This window comes from Adiantum capillus-veneris, chromosome 18 (genome assembly GCF_014529385.1).
Source record: "Adiantum capillus-veneris isolate H3 chromosome 18, ASM1452938v2, whole genome shotgun sequence".
In the NCBI taxonomy this organism is placed as follows: Eukaryota; Viridiplantae; Streptophyta; class Polypodiopsida; order Polypodiales; family Pteridaceae; genus Adiantum; species Adiantum capillus-veneris.
In genome coordinates, this window is record NC_140948.1 from 129,945,321 (window position 1) to 129,962,155 (window position 16,835).

Here is a 16,835-nt window from a genome sequence, read left to right on the forward strand (position 1 = left end):
CCTTTACTCATGTGCCAGCTCTCGTTCACCGCATCACTCCAGGGGGGATTTGTTACCATATACATGTGGTAGTGATGTGTGTGAACACACTAGGACCGCTGGGGCATTTTTTTCCTCTTTAGGAGGTTTTTTCCCCCGTGCATTGTATATACGCCCATCACTCTAGGGCTATCTATCTTTCCATTGCACACTAAGTAACACACTCTCTATTGTGTGCCTTGAGCTTCCTTCGTCTTCTCCAAGCTGTGTGTGTTTCTCTGCAACCCTAATTCCAACACCTATAAATAATCGCGATTATTTACTTTTGTTGCAATTGTTTTTTTGGACTTTATAATTTTGTTCCTTACATATTTTTAATGCATCTATGCATGTTCAAAAATTGATTCGAAGAAAATTGGACCAAATTTGTCAGCATTTCAGACTGAAGGACCTTTCAGAGAAAAATCTGTCAAATCTGCTAACTTTGACACTCTATTCACTGAACAGGAGTCATGCAAGCAGCAGAGAAGACCAAGAAGAAGCTCAACCAAAAAGAAAAGTTGCAAGAGCTAGCAACATACCAACTGGACCCTGACTTAGTCAAAACCGCTAAAGCAACCAATCTCTCAAAGGAAAAGCTTGAAGAGCACAACACCACAATGTTCACCGGCAGATTCAAGAGCGAGGAAGGACACCAGGTAGAGTTGCAACTTCTACCAAAAGAAGTATATGATGTCGTCGTGAAGCCCCAGACCAAAGATGCCAACAAGAGGCTTGGTCTCAGAGAATTTTGCGAACAAGAACTTATGAGCTTTTGTCCACGATCAAGAAAGATGGAACCGTTCAGATCTTTGACCCACAAGGGAATAAGGTTAAAGTAGTGATTACCAAGGATATAGTGGTAGAGGCACTTAGACTGCCAACAGAAGAAATGACAATGAGGGCAAGAGATAGAAAGACGGCAAGTACTTTCACCAAGGAAACCGCCGCTGCTACATTTTCCAACCTCATCCTCAAACAAGTGGAAGAGCCCTCAAGGTTGTACCACCAACACTTCCACTTCCTTGCTAAGAGGCCGCCGAGGTACACGACACCAAATCATGCGGTTGCCACGACCTTTACACAAGTTCTCAAATCAACAATCAGGCAACCAATTGACCATGCACAATATTTTTTGTCCACATTGAAAGGGACAAAGAAAGAAGGGAAAATCACATATCTCGTTGCACCAGTGGTTCTGACCAAGATTGCGTACCATGCTATCGGCATGGCCGACAACTTGCCGCTTGCCCCTGATCATAACACTTGGATAGTGTCAGCACAACCTTCTCCTCGAGCTACAAGATCTGCCAAGAGATCATACAAGTCTGATGAAAAGTCGGCTGAGAGCTCGCCAAAACGGCACAACAGCGAAAGCTCAGATAACAAGGAAAAAAGAGCACGATGAAAAGAAATGTAGAGAAAAGCCGTGAAAGCACACCAGGAGGAACCTGTAGAAAAGCAAGCCATATTTGAAAGAGATAAGCAATCTTACGAACGTAGCCGCCAAGCACAAGGAAAAGACCCGATAAAGTGGGTACTGATTGAGCTTAAAGGTGCAAGAACAAAACATCATACCAGGAAACAAGCTGAAGATCCTACCGAAATACTGGAAAAGATGTACCAAGAAGCAGAATCTTTGAAGCTGAAGGAAGCCCAAGAAGCGGCGAGAAAAGCGAAAGAGGCGGCAGGACAACAAAAGCAAGCATAGGAAACGATTGAACAAGGAGCAGCACAACATGATCATGGTGAGGTGTCTCTCCACCCTTCTTCACCCATTTCTGAACAGCATGATCACCCCATGCCAAGCCCACCACCTTCACCAACAAGCAAAGTCACAGAAGCTGAACACACAAAAGAGGTAGAGTTTGAACAAGGAGAAGCAATTGAACCGGCACAACAGGCAGTTGAATCTACACAAGAGCAACACAAAGAGCAAGAACCAAAGCCCACAAAGAGCTAGAACCAGAGCCCGAAAAGACAGCGAGTCCTGAACCAGAGGACAAAACAAAGTTTGAGGAACCAAGAGAATAGTAGACAGAAGAAACACCCTCTACCTCAACACAGCAAGAGAAGGCCGAGGCATCCACGAAGCCTCAGGATGACAAAACGGCAAAAGATCAGCCACAGCCACAAGGGCAATAGAAACCAGCAACCATGACGCCGCCAAAGGACACATAAGAATCTACAGAAACATCAAGTCAACTTGCACGAAACGAAGACTGGAAATCAAATGACGAGGTCATCCTGCAAGTTAATGAGTATGCTAAGCAAATGCAGGACATGACTGAACGACTTCGCTCAGCAGCACTAAGTCGTAGCACAAGGGCCAAAGAATTAGAGATGGTGATTGATGCACTCCAAGGGGAGTTAGACGACCGACTCAACGTCATCACCGATTTACAAAATGCAAGTGCAGGAGTTGAAAATGGAAGCTGAACAACATCAACTCGCAAGAGATAAACAACAGAAAGAAATGGAGGAGCTTGGAGATTTGCTTACAAAATTGTCAGATGCATGCAAGGCAAAAGATGAACAACTGACACAAGTCACAAACGAACTTCTAACGACAACCCTGTCAGTTCAGAAGATTCAAGTTCAATTAAATGTAGCCAATGCCTCCCTACAGTACTTAGAACAAAGAATAAATGATCAAGCAATTTTTCTGCATCAAATCAGAGAAAATCCCGCAGTGGCCTCGATCAAAGGAACAAATGAGGTCTACAAGGCATTAGAGAAGAAAAATAAAGACCTCGAGCTGGAGCTTAAGCTGGAGCAGTCTCAGCACAAAGACCTGGCTTTGATGCGGGTCCAAAGAGAAGACGAGCTGCTGAAAGAAGTAGCAGAACTTAATAGAGTCAACCAGATATTGAAAGAGGGATGGCCGGAAACCCAAGAGGAGACAGGCACTTTGGAGCGGCCCCATGTAGAGATCCCCTCTATATTTCATTCGCTGAGATGGAGACGCAGCCAACCAAAGAGCTAAGTGGCGTGGAAGAGTTTCAAATACACATAACTGAATCAGACACAGTGCCAATGGTCCAGCTCTCAAAGGCTGAAGAAGATGCATTGAAAGAAAAAATCACACAAGAGGTAGATGAGCAGTGGAAAGCAACAATGGATTGGGAGCTAAAAGTTCTTCACTCCGTTAATGTTACACAACTCACTCCTAATCAGATCAATGTGCAATGGCACCAACAATCCCTGCCCTACCCTCTGATTAAAATGGAGCTGCTACAAGTTAAAGAAAGGCTTTACACTCACATGCAAGTCGAGGGCGCAGATCAAGACCACCCGAAGTGGAGGTTGAGCTGGTTGAACAAGAATCCAAGGTACTTGATTCTGTTCACAAGAGAACTTGCCGCCCTACAATCCAACTTTCTGTCATGTACCACGAGTAAGGATTTAGCAAGCACACGAGGCACTACTAAAGAAGCGGCCAACTTGGCTGAATTACCCAAGATTGCCTGCTCTAGACAAAAGACCACCGACGAAAAAGTACATGGTGAAAACCCTAATGGACACCATGTCTTTCTTCAGAAGTCTACCAGATTTATCATATGCAATGTTATACAAAATTTACCGAATGCTACTCACATGCATCGAAGTATTCCATGAGCCAGAGCAAGCAGGCACCCCCCCCGTGGATGTCATTCCTTGAGGGTAACAAGGGGTTGTGCTATGATCTCAGTGGGCAACCTTCCGAAGAAGTCCTCTATGGCTTCTATGTTAGATGTATGTTTTTACTTTTTCACAATATGCTGGCGTTTGAGGAAGCATTCTACACAGGGTTCTTCACTTGGCGATCGAAAATATTTGGGCCAGTGATTAGCAACCTGACATCACGCTTTGTAGGCTACTCAGCAATGGAGCTGAAGAACAAAGTCACCATGCAGTTCTTGCAAGTGCCAGATAAAGAGAGAAAGATTATATACTAAAAGGCACTCAATACGCTTAAAGACCGCCTCGATAGCCGTCGTCAACTCGAAGACTACTTCAGCCCATAAAGCTGTATCAAGGGACGACACATGTGAGGAGGGGAAGAATGTTAGTAGCAAGTTAACATGGATACCATGAATACCGTTTTTCGGAGCTCTCAGTGTAAAACACTTATTATTTTTTATAAACTGAGAATATTGTAACTCCCATTTTTCGGATAAACCTTGTAATTGATGAGCCAAACTTCAAGATTCCAACTTGTATCAATCTATCATTACCTATCTTTAGTTAGAGCTTCCAAATTATTAGTTTTGACCACCAAAAACCTTGGCTAAGGTATAAAGGCCAATTTTTGTAAGTTATTTGTAAGTTTTCGATAATGAAATACATAGCGTGAGATAACGACGCTCACTTCTCTCCTTCTCGCGCTTCCTACTCCCTCCCCGGTAGTCACATTACAGTCGTGTTTGTTGCATTGCAATCGCAGGTAAGAGCTTTATGCATTGATGTAAACACATAACAATAATTTGTAGATTTTGATGTCACCGACCTGCGGCCTAATTTCATCATAAATAAGAATTTACACTTCAAAATAGAAAACTAAGCATACGCGGGGCATTGGGATATCATTGCTAAGCATTTAGGTGCATTCTGGGTCGAAAACAACTAGGTCAAAAATCAACTACTGTTAATAATCGTGATTTTAACACTTGACTTAAAGTGGGATTTGAGACCATAAGCATGTATGCTTAGGTCTTATAAACTTTTCATAAAAGTTTCGTTATGTTTGGATGCATTTGATGATGTAAAGGATGTGATTTGTTTGCCGATGAGGGATTTGCTTTTAGTGATTTCAGTCACTTGAGTGTAGTTTGAGTTGGATGCAGTTGTTAATTACTTTCCGAAAGATTGACAACCTCTTGTAGCCTCTATGCACTAGTCGAGTCAGCTTCGTCCCATGGATTGACAATTTAATCATGGTCCTTGCTAAAACTGCAATAAGATAGGATAGTGAAGTTAAACACACGTCCCACAAAGCGCTCTCTCGCTCTCTCTCTCTCTCTCTCTCCAAATCCATCAGCGACAAATGTTTTGTACAAAGCATTACTTTCTGTAGTCATTTGATGCAAGCTTCTACTCAAGTCTACAAAATGACGTGTTTTGGCCCTTGCTACCTTCTCTTCATTCATTGGTTGTCCAACTCCAACAATAGGGTTGCAAAATGGTTTGTTGTACTAACACGTCAGTACCCATGGTGAATGCTTCATAGCATGCATCTGATGATGGATAGTCTATAGAGAGAGCAAATGAGGTGAGGAGAGTTTACTTGTACATATCTTGATTTGTACTTGCCCCATGGTGTCAAGCAAGTGTGTCTATGGGGCTTTATGGTACCTAGTAATACAGCTTTTAAAACACTCTGAACTGTTTTTATTGGCCTCAATGGTTAGCATCTCCAATGCTGCTCAATCGATTGCTTATCTAGTTGGGATGGATACATATTATTGTGTTGATCAAGACACTACCCGCCTTGATGTCTGCAAAAGCTGTGAGCTTGTGTTGATGTATGTACATATGATTGCAGAGAGCGTGCTGCTCAATCCATCGTGTCTTATGAATATAGGAATCACCAAAAGAGCTTCCAATATCTTTGCCTTGCCGGTTTTGCACTGATTGACTTTGTGGGCTTGCTAATTGATGAAGTCACCGATGGAGCTGGCTCACACTTTTAGATTCTCCCCTCGACAATTGGATCTGAGACACTCTCTCTCTCTCTCTCTCTCTCTCTCCACAAGCAAACACACGTAATCGAAATCTCTAGGCCATTCAGAATTTTGATCATTGCAAAATTCTGCCAGACAAGTACAAGATTAATCTACTTCCTACAGAGAAGCAGCCACCTCCTTGCTTGTAAATTTCCCTTTGCCCTTCTCTGCAGCTCTACCCTTTCCTTTCCTATCAAGCAGCTTAGAGGGGTCAATCCCTACATTCACAGTAGCACCATTCACTTTCTCCCATTTTCTCCTGAGACCTGCACGACCTTGCCCTCCCTTCCCTTCTGATCACTTGCACATCATCGTCCTTGCAAACGGGAACGTGAACGGGAACAGAACGTGCTTCAATGCAGACGAGAGGGGGCAGCTCATGACCTTTCCTCCCGGAGATGCTGACTATGACGAGGACGACGAGCCGAAACACAGAGAGAGAGAGAGAGAGAGAGAGAGAGAGAGAGAGAAGTCTCTCTCTCTCTCTCTCTCTCTCTCTCTCTCTCTCAATCAATGGTTTTTTACACAAAAAAAAATGGGGAGGGCGCCCATTTTCTCATTTAAAAAATACAAGCTACGCCTTTCCTTTTCTTTCCGTTACATCTAGTGTAAAACCCCCAATAGCCGAACAGTTAAGGTGAACAACAAATTGCTACGCATCTACTCCATTGTTTCATACGTCAAGGGGCGCAATCAAGATCTCGTCACCACAACTACAAACAACAAAATTTTTGGTACGAACAATGGCACACAGGCGATGGACGACGACGATAGATTTTTTATGTGTAACAAAAACAGGGGTGCGATAGAAACCAAGGTCGGATGAATAGAGGAACGTTTGACCAGCAAGGCTCGAACACGAAATCAAACGGCCAGAATTCCATCTCGACTGAGCTAACCAACCTTTATAGGGTAAAGGGACCAATAAGGGAACATGTCCCTGTGGAGGAACACGTCTACCCCTAATGCTAAGTAAAGCAACACACCAATTGCAGAACATCAGAGATCAAGTGCCGATTTGGTTAGCTCAGTCGAGATGGAATTCTGGCCGTTTGATTTCGTGTTCGAGCCTTGCTGGTCAAACGTTCCTCTATTCACCCGACCCTGGTTTCTATCGCACCCCTGTTTTTGTTACACACAAAAAATTTGTCGTCGTCGTCCATCACCTGTGCGCCATTGTTCGGACCAGAATTTTTGTTGTTTGTAGCTGTGGTGAGGAGCTCTCGATTGCGCCCCTTCACGCATGAAACAATGGAGTAGATGCGTAGCAATTTGTTGCTCACCTTAACTGTTCCGCTATTGGGGGTTTTACCCTAGCCAACTTCTCCTATTTTCTCCCTTACCACTTCTCTCACAACACCTCATTAAATTTCATGAAATTTACTTTGGCTAGGTCATGGCCATTTGTGTCGGCACTAGCTTGGACACAATCTCACGCCACTTCTTCTCAATTGACCCTTGCAGCTGCTACAATGGACTAAGTGTGGAAGGGATGTCTCTAAGTTGGGAATGCTTATGTGCATAGAGGCTATACGACCAGGGGGTTCCAACCCCCCCTTTTTTCACCATAGCGGAGCACCCCCCCCCCCCCCCCCCGCCCCCTTTCTTTCCGTCATAGGTATAGCGAGTGGTGCATGGGTACTTTTGAGTTGCACATGAGCTTATCAATCAAGAGTAAACAATTGGGAAAGGGACGACATATAAGATGGGATCTGTGTATGTGCAAACACGAGCTACAATGGATAGAGGAGGAAGGGAGGTGCATATCCCCTTGGTTGCGAAACATGGGATGTGGGAGCTTTAACAAATGTCGAAGATGTTGAGATTCAACTAGTTTTTTACGGCACCGTTTCGTTTTTTTACACAACTCATAGTAAGTGTTGAGCTCTCTGATGATCCGCGTGCACACGGATGATCAGAGAGCTAAACATCTCTTATATAGTTCATGGTAAGTGTTGAGCTCTCTAGTCATCCGCGTGCACACAGATGATCAAAGAGATCTTGCAGGCGGATGATCAGAGAGCTCAACATCTCTTATATAGTTCATAGTAAGTGTTGAGCTCTCTAGTCATCCACAATCAAAGAGCTCAACATCTCTTCTATTATATGTAATTTGGACACAATAGTTGAAAGAGGTAGCAAAAATAATTTACTTCATGTTTTATTTTAAAACTATGGCATATTAATCTAGCAATAATTCTCCGGCTTAGGGTTTTCTATCAATATAATAAACAATATAATGCTAATGATCTTCATTAATCGACTATCGTTTATACACTAAATTGAAAAGATATACACACAAACTTGAAAAAAAGAACCGGTGGGGGGGAGGGGGGGGGGGGGGGGGGGGGGGGGGGGGATCGTCCGCACACCCGCCCATCTAATAGCACTTGTCCGCCATCTCCATATCACATGCAATTCCCAATAGATTCTGTGCACAAGCGTGCACATTGCATTATCGACAGGCTAGCACAAGGGAGGTAGACAATACCGGTGCAAGCGACTGAAAGAAGGAGAGAGACTCTAAAAATGGTAAAGGTTTCAATTCCCTCTACCACTTCTATTTTGGATGCACAATTATAATCTTCAGCTTTCCTACCTTTGAACCATTCACTAAACATCGTAGGCATCGCACAGTCCTTCCCATCCCCTGTGCCATTAAACAATGACGTGTGTGTGTGTGTGTGTGTGTGTGTGTGTGTGTGAGAGAGAGAGAGAGAGAGAGAGAGAGAGAGAGAGAGAGAGAGAGAGAGAGAGAGAGAGGTTAGCTCGCCCCACACAGCCAAGACAAGCTACCTCCCTTCATCCATTGAGGTTGTGTGTACTCTGTGTGTGTGTGTGTGTGTGTGTGTGTGTGTGTGTGTGTGTGTGTGTGTGTGTGAGAGAGAGAGAGAGAGAGAGAGAGAGAGAGAGAGAGAGAGAGAAAGAGACTTTCACGTGCTGCATGGAAAGGAGACTCCATTCACTGATCACTGATCCACACACGCGCGCGCGCACACACACACACACACAGTTGATTAAGGCAATGTTGACTAATCTATTGCACTACATTGAGACCAACTTCTACACCTGATATGCACAATCGGCCGAGGAAGGGGTTGTCTACTAGCTTGCTAGCTCAGAGAAGGAGGAGACAATGAGTACATGCTGGTGCTTGAAATTTCCGATGACGTGGGCAAGTAAGGTAGCCACCCTTGACCTCATGCAGAACGATACTATGGTGCATGTCTTTCCTTTGTTTCTAGCCATCTACTACATGGCTTATTGCGTGCTCTCCTATGATGTCAAGTCTATGGGTTTCAATCCCTATGTAGAGGAGGATGTGGTTGAAACTAGCCAACGTTAATAGCCTCCTCCCTTTCCAACATATAAACTCCCCCCCCCCCCGCTATAAGGTTTTAGAGGTATCCACCATCATACTACTACCATAATTTTAGAATTGCAAGCACTCTATCTTTGCAATTGTTAGTAATTAACTGTTAATATATTCGTAAAAAAATTCTACGTCTCACATCTACCTTCAAGACATCTTCTCCTTGCAATATGTTAAGAAAAGAAAGCTATATGAGAGGAGGGGGAGAGAGAGAGAGAGACACACACACACACACACACACACACACACACACACACACACACACACACACACACACACACAGGATGCTACATAAGCTAGGCATGATGACAGTGACGAAAATGCTAATCATGGAGTGAATTTAATATAGAACATTTCCAAGCAGGGAAGGGTTAGGAGCTTCTCAATATGTACACTTCTCCTAACCCTTGATAACTGCTTCAAGAAATAGCAAGTATTTACACTTTGAACAAAAATTCTCACAAAGCAATGATGATTCAAAATGTTTATAAACCTCATAAATGCATGAGGTCTTGAAGGGGTATATTGAACACTATGCATGTTAAACCTTTGAAACATAGAGAAAGCTAGAGAGATGATAAGTCTATGTTCATGGCTTTGTATAGTGTCCTTGTTGCCACAGGCAACATGCCACCAAAGGCGACATGAGTCCGATTCTTGTATATTAAGTGTGGTGTACTTTAGATAGCACAAAAAGTGCTTCTTATTTGAAATGTTCTCTCGGAACGCAATCACGTGCGCTTGAGGAACTTCCTATCCAAAATGTTGTCTCTAGGAAGTGATCTATTGGAATCACTTCCTGACGGTTAGATTTCACCATTGTAGGAGGATTGCATATAAGAAATTACTAACGTGTGGATGTACATGCAATCTTAGAGAAACTAAAGGAAGGGACGCACTGACAATTAGAAGGTAAAGTAGAGGGAGTGTGTTCCTACATTTCGTAAATCAATGATCTTGAAGAGGCCCATGTTGACCAAGTTGCTTTCCTTTCTCTACCTATGCTCTTTGTCTTCCATAATAATCTTCCAACATGTCAAGTTTAAGGTGAGTGTCATTGATATTATGGACAATGATAATCTCCTTGAAGCTGAGCATGAAAAGGTACATGCTCTCTCTAGAGATTTCATTTTGATTTTTGATTTGTGTGTTTTATGTACATGGTGACCATATGACTTGGACATGGCATTGTGGTGGCTGTGACTTGATTATGTGATTTGAGGTTTGATATGTCGTATGTTATGCATACCATATTTCTACTTGAAATTCAGTTTGGTTTTGAAGTTTCTTGAGTTGATTTGCTAAGTTACTTTGAGATTGGCAAATATGTTTGGTATTTTTCAGATATGATGTTCAATCAAAACTAATTAGAAATGATATTTTTTTTAAGTCACATTTTAGGCTTATAAAAGATATGCATAGCATACATTCCCACAAGCAAGACATCCATGCATGCTACATTCGGTTGTTTTGTGATTGAAGGATGGCACAATCTAATATAGACTTTTCTCATGCCACACTAATACTTGAATATATTATTAGTGTAATACGAGCGTGAAAAAGCTCGAAAATAAGGTTTCAATTCCAAAACCTCGCAAATACAAAATCCCCTTCTAAGCCCTCATGCCCATCCATATGCCTTTTTATCCACTTTGTCTCTCGTTCCTACCCACCAAAAGCAATGTTTTGCCATTTTTGGATCGATCAAGAACTCATTTGAATCTCAAAATTCTTGTGAGATCTTTAAAAAACTTTACATGCACTTATAAAGTGACATTCATCTTAGCATGACTCATACTCAAAGCCTCGACAGCTAGAAGAATGTGTAGAAATTCGTGATGCGAGATTCATGATTTAAATCCGGCGTATGGCTATATGTCTGAGATGTGGGGGTGTGTCCTTTGTTCAGGGCTCTTTTGACAGGATACTGAAAACAGGTACAGAAAGCATTGCTAATCAAACGCTCAAAACGACTATTTTGGAGAATCAGAGCACCCCAATCGCATAGATTTTCCCTTCGCTATCCTCACTTTGGGACATTTACCCTAGAGATAATTATACATGAGGGTACCCTAGCAGTTTCTATTCACTATCATGCGCGAAGACCCAACTCCGATTGTTGGATGTGATGTTCAAACCACCGATGAGGGAAAACATCGCGGATTGGACCAAGCTGAGGCACTGCCAAGTAGATTGTATTCAAAGTTTCTCTGCAACTGCAACGATTTCTGCTGATGCTATCTTTCGAGCCCAGGGCAAGAACAATGGAAGCTTGTCATTTAAACTATTTTGTTGGAGCAAGCAAAGGTATAGAGAAGAGTGTAGAGATACATTTCAAGGCAACCATATTTCTGTAGAGGTGGTGGTGGCTGAGTATGCTGAAGAGACCCCACCCACAAAAGCACATCACAACATAATTATACATGAACAATGACTATTCACCATCGTACCGGAAGACCTAGCTCTGATTGTTGGATGTTCGAACATGGAGGAAAATTTAAAGACATTGAGAGGAACAAATTAGAGTGCAAGGATTAGAGTTGGAATAACTTATGAGCTATTGCCCTAGAGAGTCAAGGGGACTGGGAGTCGTCTACTGTACCTCCTCTCGTTGGATGCTTGTATAAAGTAAGCTGCAATAGCTCATATCAAGAAATGTTCATCTTCCTATGATTTCTTCCAAAATACTCGGGTACCAGGACTAGAGCAGACAAGCCATAGCTTGATCTCATCACAGACTTGCATTCAATCTCACCTGCTTTCCTGTCTTTCTACAGCATGCAATTCACAAGAACCTTAGATCTGTCTTCTCTCCCCTCCTTGAATATCATTCTTCTCGCTGTCCATTGTGTCTACAAGAACTTGCTGTTAAAATATAAGAGTTGATGCTAAATGCATAACTCTCTTAGCTTCGACTTTGTTAGGCAATCACAATAAGCCTCGTGAGTTAAAAACTTTGGGATTGTTTAACATGATGCACAATTCCATTGATTGCTTACAAGAAGTTTTAGTAGAAGGCTCGCTTCCAAGCTGGAAACAGCTTTTCCCATGGGCATCACTACCATGGCTTTCCTATTGCTTCAATTGAGCTTTTGGGCTGTAGGTTTAAGTCACAATCATAACACACAAGCCTTTCGAATTCAACAGCCATGATCCCTTCGCCATGCCTTTCCAGTTGCTTCAAGCTTTTGCACTCTTTTAAAGAATGCACACTGTTTAAGGATGTGCGAAGTGCACAGCATATCACGCAGTGTACCTAGAGGATCCACTTTTTCAAAACCAAAAACAAGTAAAATACACACGAACATTGGCTATCTAGCAAAGAAACAAACAAAAAAGAGAGGAATCTCGCAGAAACATCAGTTGCGGGAATGCCAAGAAGTAGAATAATCAGAGAAATTTGAATATAGCCTGGCATTTTACAACCAGTATAAATAGCACAACCAGAACAGCAATTGCTTGTAGAAAGAATTCCCTACAAGCTTATCAGCACAGTTTTGAGTGTTTTATTTTTCCTTGCATAATCTTATTGATGCCTCATAGCAGCCTACGATGAAAAGTTTGGTTCCTAATACTAATAGGCGGTCAATATGTTGTGTCATGCTACAAACGTACATGCCACAATACAAATGACTTGGCAATGGTGCTAGGGCACGTGCTACACCATACTAAAGCTTTTACCTGGAAGTTCATCAAAGTGGATAAGCTTTGGATATGAATACTCTCAAGGGTGCTGTCACAAATTGTGGACATAATCAAGGTAATGCTTGTATTTGGATGGCTTTTCCGTACACGCCTGTTGTTTGGTGTTAAAAAACTCCTTGTTTTACATTAAGCAAATTGTTACAGTGCTTATTGCATGCTTTTCAATGATAACCGAAACTCTGCTCTCAAAACTTTAAAGGTACCCACGAGATAATAGTGGAGGACTGTGTAGAGGAAAAGCTTACAAACAATCTCCTTGTCGCAAACTTGAAAAAAGATGAATATATCCTCTTTGATCCGGGGTTATGTACCTGTATAGAAATATACAATCGCGGGCTATGCACATGTAAACACCTTCATGTACAAACATTTACATATGCATCATGAGTTGCACATGAACTGTACCATAGCCAAAATATATAAATAAAGTTACACCTGCACACACTCAATTTGATTGACACGAAAATGACCTCAAGGAAACATACCCATGGCGGATGAGGAAGTCGATGACTACGAGGGTGCAATTAGGCTTGTATGCTTCACTCCCTTTAAGGATTTTCTCCACTTCCGCAATCGGCAGCAAAGTGAAACTCTCCACTTCTCCATCTACAACCAAATGCAAGAATTTAAACTTACTCTCTTCAAACTGCCTTACAATGAATTCCCAGTATCCAAACCTTGATTATATGGCTTGAAGTCCATAGGTAGCTCCAAATCATAACAAAATAGGACATCTCTTTTCAGCCTAAAGGAATCAACATCTTCATAGCTAACAGCACTTACTGGCAATGCTCTGCAGATAAAAAGGCACAAGGAACATAATGAGCATCAATTTTGTCCATGCTAGACTGTTAAAAAAAAATACCTCTCTGCAATTTCCCTGGGGATACCAGCTTCTTCATCGCACTCCTTGATCACATTCTCCCTACAACTTAATCCCACTGGCTATTTTGACAAACACAAAGACAAAAATAATGTCAAATAGAATCCCTGAGCCAAAAACGAAAAGAACCTTAAGAATGTGAGCCTGCCCATTCATCTAACTTGAGAGAGAACAAAAGAGGAAAGAAGAAAAGAGAGAAAGCTGCTATGTAAATCTATAGGCGTAATGATAGCTGCAATAAGCGACTCTCTCTTGAAGTTGAAAATCTTTGTCACCGTTTTTCAAGCACTGCGGAAACACAAATAAGTCATGAACGGGAAGAAGAGTGAGTTCGTCTTGCCAGAGATACATTTTTTGGAATACGTGGTCTTAGCAGAGGCTATACAGATGGACACCACTGTCACAAGTATCAGGTGCAGCAGAATGTTTAAGGATTTTAGCTCAGATTTAATACTTCGCACAAACACAAGGTTACTTTACTTCACTTGAGAGAAACACAATGAAAGAGAGGCGCAGAGAGAGAGAGAGAGAGAGAGAGAGAGAGAGAGAGAGAGAGAGAGAGAGAGAGAGACGACACCACAGCCCAACCACCCTCAAGGCCCCCCTTGCTCTATTGCCAGAGCAGGTACTTGCTTAAATGTTAATACAATGGCTAAATGCTGAATGTTGATGCTTCATGCAAAAAAGCTAGCTGATCTGCTGCGAAAAGGCTGGGGCCAACGTCACCATGAAACGCGTTTCGACAGGTCACGACAGGTGAAACGTTTCGAGCCTTGAAACGTTTCGCTCACCAAGTGAAGCCGTTTCACTAACAACAAGTTACCATAGTTTTAGTTTCAAAGTCGCTAAACGCACGTTTCGGTCCCATGTTTCACTGTGCTCTCATTTTGGACTGAAACGTTTCGTGGTGAAACGCTGCGTTTCAGGGTGAAACGTTTCGGCCTTGAAACGTTTCGCGGTTACGCTGGATGGGGCTGAATCTGATGCAAACCACTAGGACTGAATCTTATGCAAAACGCTACGGCTGAATTTGATGCAAACTGCTAGGGCGATCTGATGTTGTAGGCTGAAAAGGGGATTCTGCTATCTTTAAACTGAAGGCCAAGTGACTCTTTGATAGGTCTTTTAGCCATTTGCCCTACCTACTTTTAATAAATGTCATGTCAAAGTAACTTATTAATAAATGACTTAAGTGACTGTCCATATGCCTATATGCTTAAGTGACTGTATTGTACAAGTGAGGGTATGCAACTATGACCTGCTTGATCATGCACGTCCTTCTAGAGACTCACAAAATGCCAGACTAGATCCTAAGCGAACTAAGATTGATGCTGACCTGTCACGGTACCTTGTCCACGTGTCTCAAGTGCAATGCACACGTGACATCCCTCCTGTTAAAGGTGAGACACAACTGCCGAACTTCTTCTTGTGGATGCTTTTTGTACTTTTGATGGTGAATGCCTTTTGATGCTTGTGGATGAATAAACAGATGAAAACTCCTCCAAACTTGCAAATATTGGGGATGTAGGTACTATTGTGATAACACCGACCAACCGAGTTACTAGGTAGCCTTACTACTGTCGCAAAATATCAACCTTGATGCTCACTTTGCCTTGCGAGCAAGTACTACCGCCCAAATAGTCCTTGCAAGTGAAGATGTAAGCTCGGAGGTATTTCCAATGGTTCCATGTCGACGGAAGTGGATGCAAGCTACATGCGAATGAGAATGTAGAAAAGGGTTAGGGATCTTTTCTCCAACTCCTTCAATATCCGCATATGAGGCAAGCAAATCTTGGTACTCGAGACAAGGAGCATGCCTGATGCGCAATGGACTAAGGATGGGAGTGGCTAATGAGCATGAAGCTTCTTTGAGAAAAAAAAAAAACAGAGAGAGGTTCTTTGGGTTCTTGGTTCTTCTTGGATTCTTGATGCTTCCATCGAGTTCGCGAAGCCAAAGCACGTCCAGAGCTCTGATACCACTATCAAGTGCAAAGGAAGGGTTTAAGGAGTATAACTCACATCTAGTACTTCACACAAACAGAAGATTACTTTACTTCACTTGAGAGAGCTAAATTGAACACAATGAAAGAGAGAGAGAGAGAGAGAGAGAGAGAGAGAGAGAGAGGAGGTCAAAAATGACCCATGGGAGCAAAACAAAAACATTACATATGTTCTTTCGGGGTGGAAGCGTTAGATACATATCTTTTTTGTTTTGTTTTCGGAGTCGGGTAGGGCACGCCTGGCCACTCCCCTCATACACAAAAAAGTATACAAGAACGACGACAAGGACTATGCACCCAGAAACCAAAGGCAGACGCTTTTGTCACTAGTTTCCTCTAGACTACGAGAGTCCAGAATTATCTACTCTTAGGGCCATGATTAATCCCTTGAGAGACCCATTTCGCCAACTTGATTTGGGCGTGACAACGACCAAGTACCTTTTGTTCAGAGGCCCAGGTACTGTAGGACTTGCTTCGGTCTTCCCTTTGGAGTTGCCTCCTCCAGGTAACTTATCGCTAACCTCACTAAACTGCCTTTGAAACCCGACGGTTCCCCCTAGGAAATGCGATACCCGCTTGGAAGGGCGTCGGCTCACAGGTGGTGTCCGCTGAGGTTGGCGGTGTCTCCCGTTTGCACCTCCCAACCCCTTTTAGGTGAAGTTGACCCCCCCCCCGGGGGGGGGGGGAATGGCACTTGGGCGCTCTTGTAGCTCATCTGGCTTCGCTTGGGGAGAATTACGTCATTTTCCCCGGAAGGGATTGGATCCAAAATAACAGCATAGGAAGGCGAGCATTATCTCCCCCCATCCGCCTATGCAGAGCACCCAAGTACCGGGGTACAACTTCACCGAGGAACTTCGCCACAGGAACGTACCCTGCGGTTCCCTCCCTCGAGTACGGATCACGACGTACCCAGAAGGGCATCCGCTTCCCGCGAGCCTCCCCACCAAGGAGGATAACAGTCCTTTCTTTAGGGTCCAACGAAGGGTCGATTACGTTGAAGGTGGAGTTGAATCGGTCCAGCCATCTCCCCCTAGATTCATCAACCGCCGAACAGTTCATCAACAAGAAAGCGAACGACCCCCTAACTGGGAGCATAACGTGCAAATGCTGTGTCCGTGCATGTAGCTATCCGCCAGTTTGAGCCCACC

The 16,835-nt window shown here is 43.0% G+C and overlaps 1 protein-coding gene across 3 annotated transcripts in view; it reads right to left on the reverse strand.

Moving 5' to 3' along the window:
- Positions 1 to 4,913: 4,913 nt before the first annotated feature.
- The window catches only part of LOC147436403 (nudix hydrolase 20, chloroplastic-like), a 209,396-nt gene continuing 197,474 nt past the window's right edge, over positions 4,914 to 16,835 (reverse strand). Inside the window, exons 6-10 of one of the 3 annotated variants that reach the window (XM_086489318.1) lie at positions 13,667 to 13,746; positions 13,479 to 13,594; positions 13,287 to 13,407; positions 13,047 to 13,112; positions 4,914 to 4,950 (exon numbers count right to left, since the gene is read on the reverse strand). In XM_086489318.1, coding sequence (XP_086345444.1) covers positions 4,929 to 4,950; positions 13,047 to 13,112; positions 13,287 to 13,407; positions 13,479 to 13,594; positions 13,667 to 13,746 — 405 coding nt within the window. In that variant the 3' untranslated portion in view covers positions 4,914 to 4,928. Of the gene's footprint in view, positions 4,951 to 12,039; positions 12,365 to 13,046; positions 13,113 to 13,286; positions 13,408 to 13,478; positions 13,595 to 13,666; positions 13,747 to 16,835 lie in introns of those variants that run through there. The other 2 variants (XM_086489319.1, XM_086489317.1) reach the window with 2 other exon arrangements.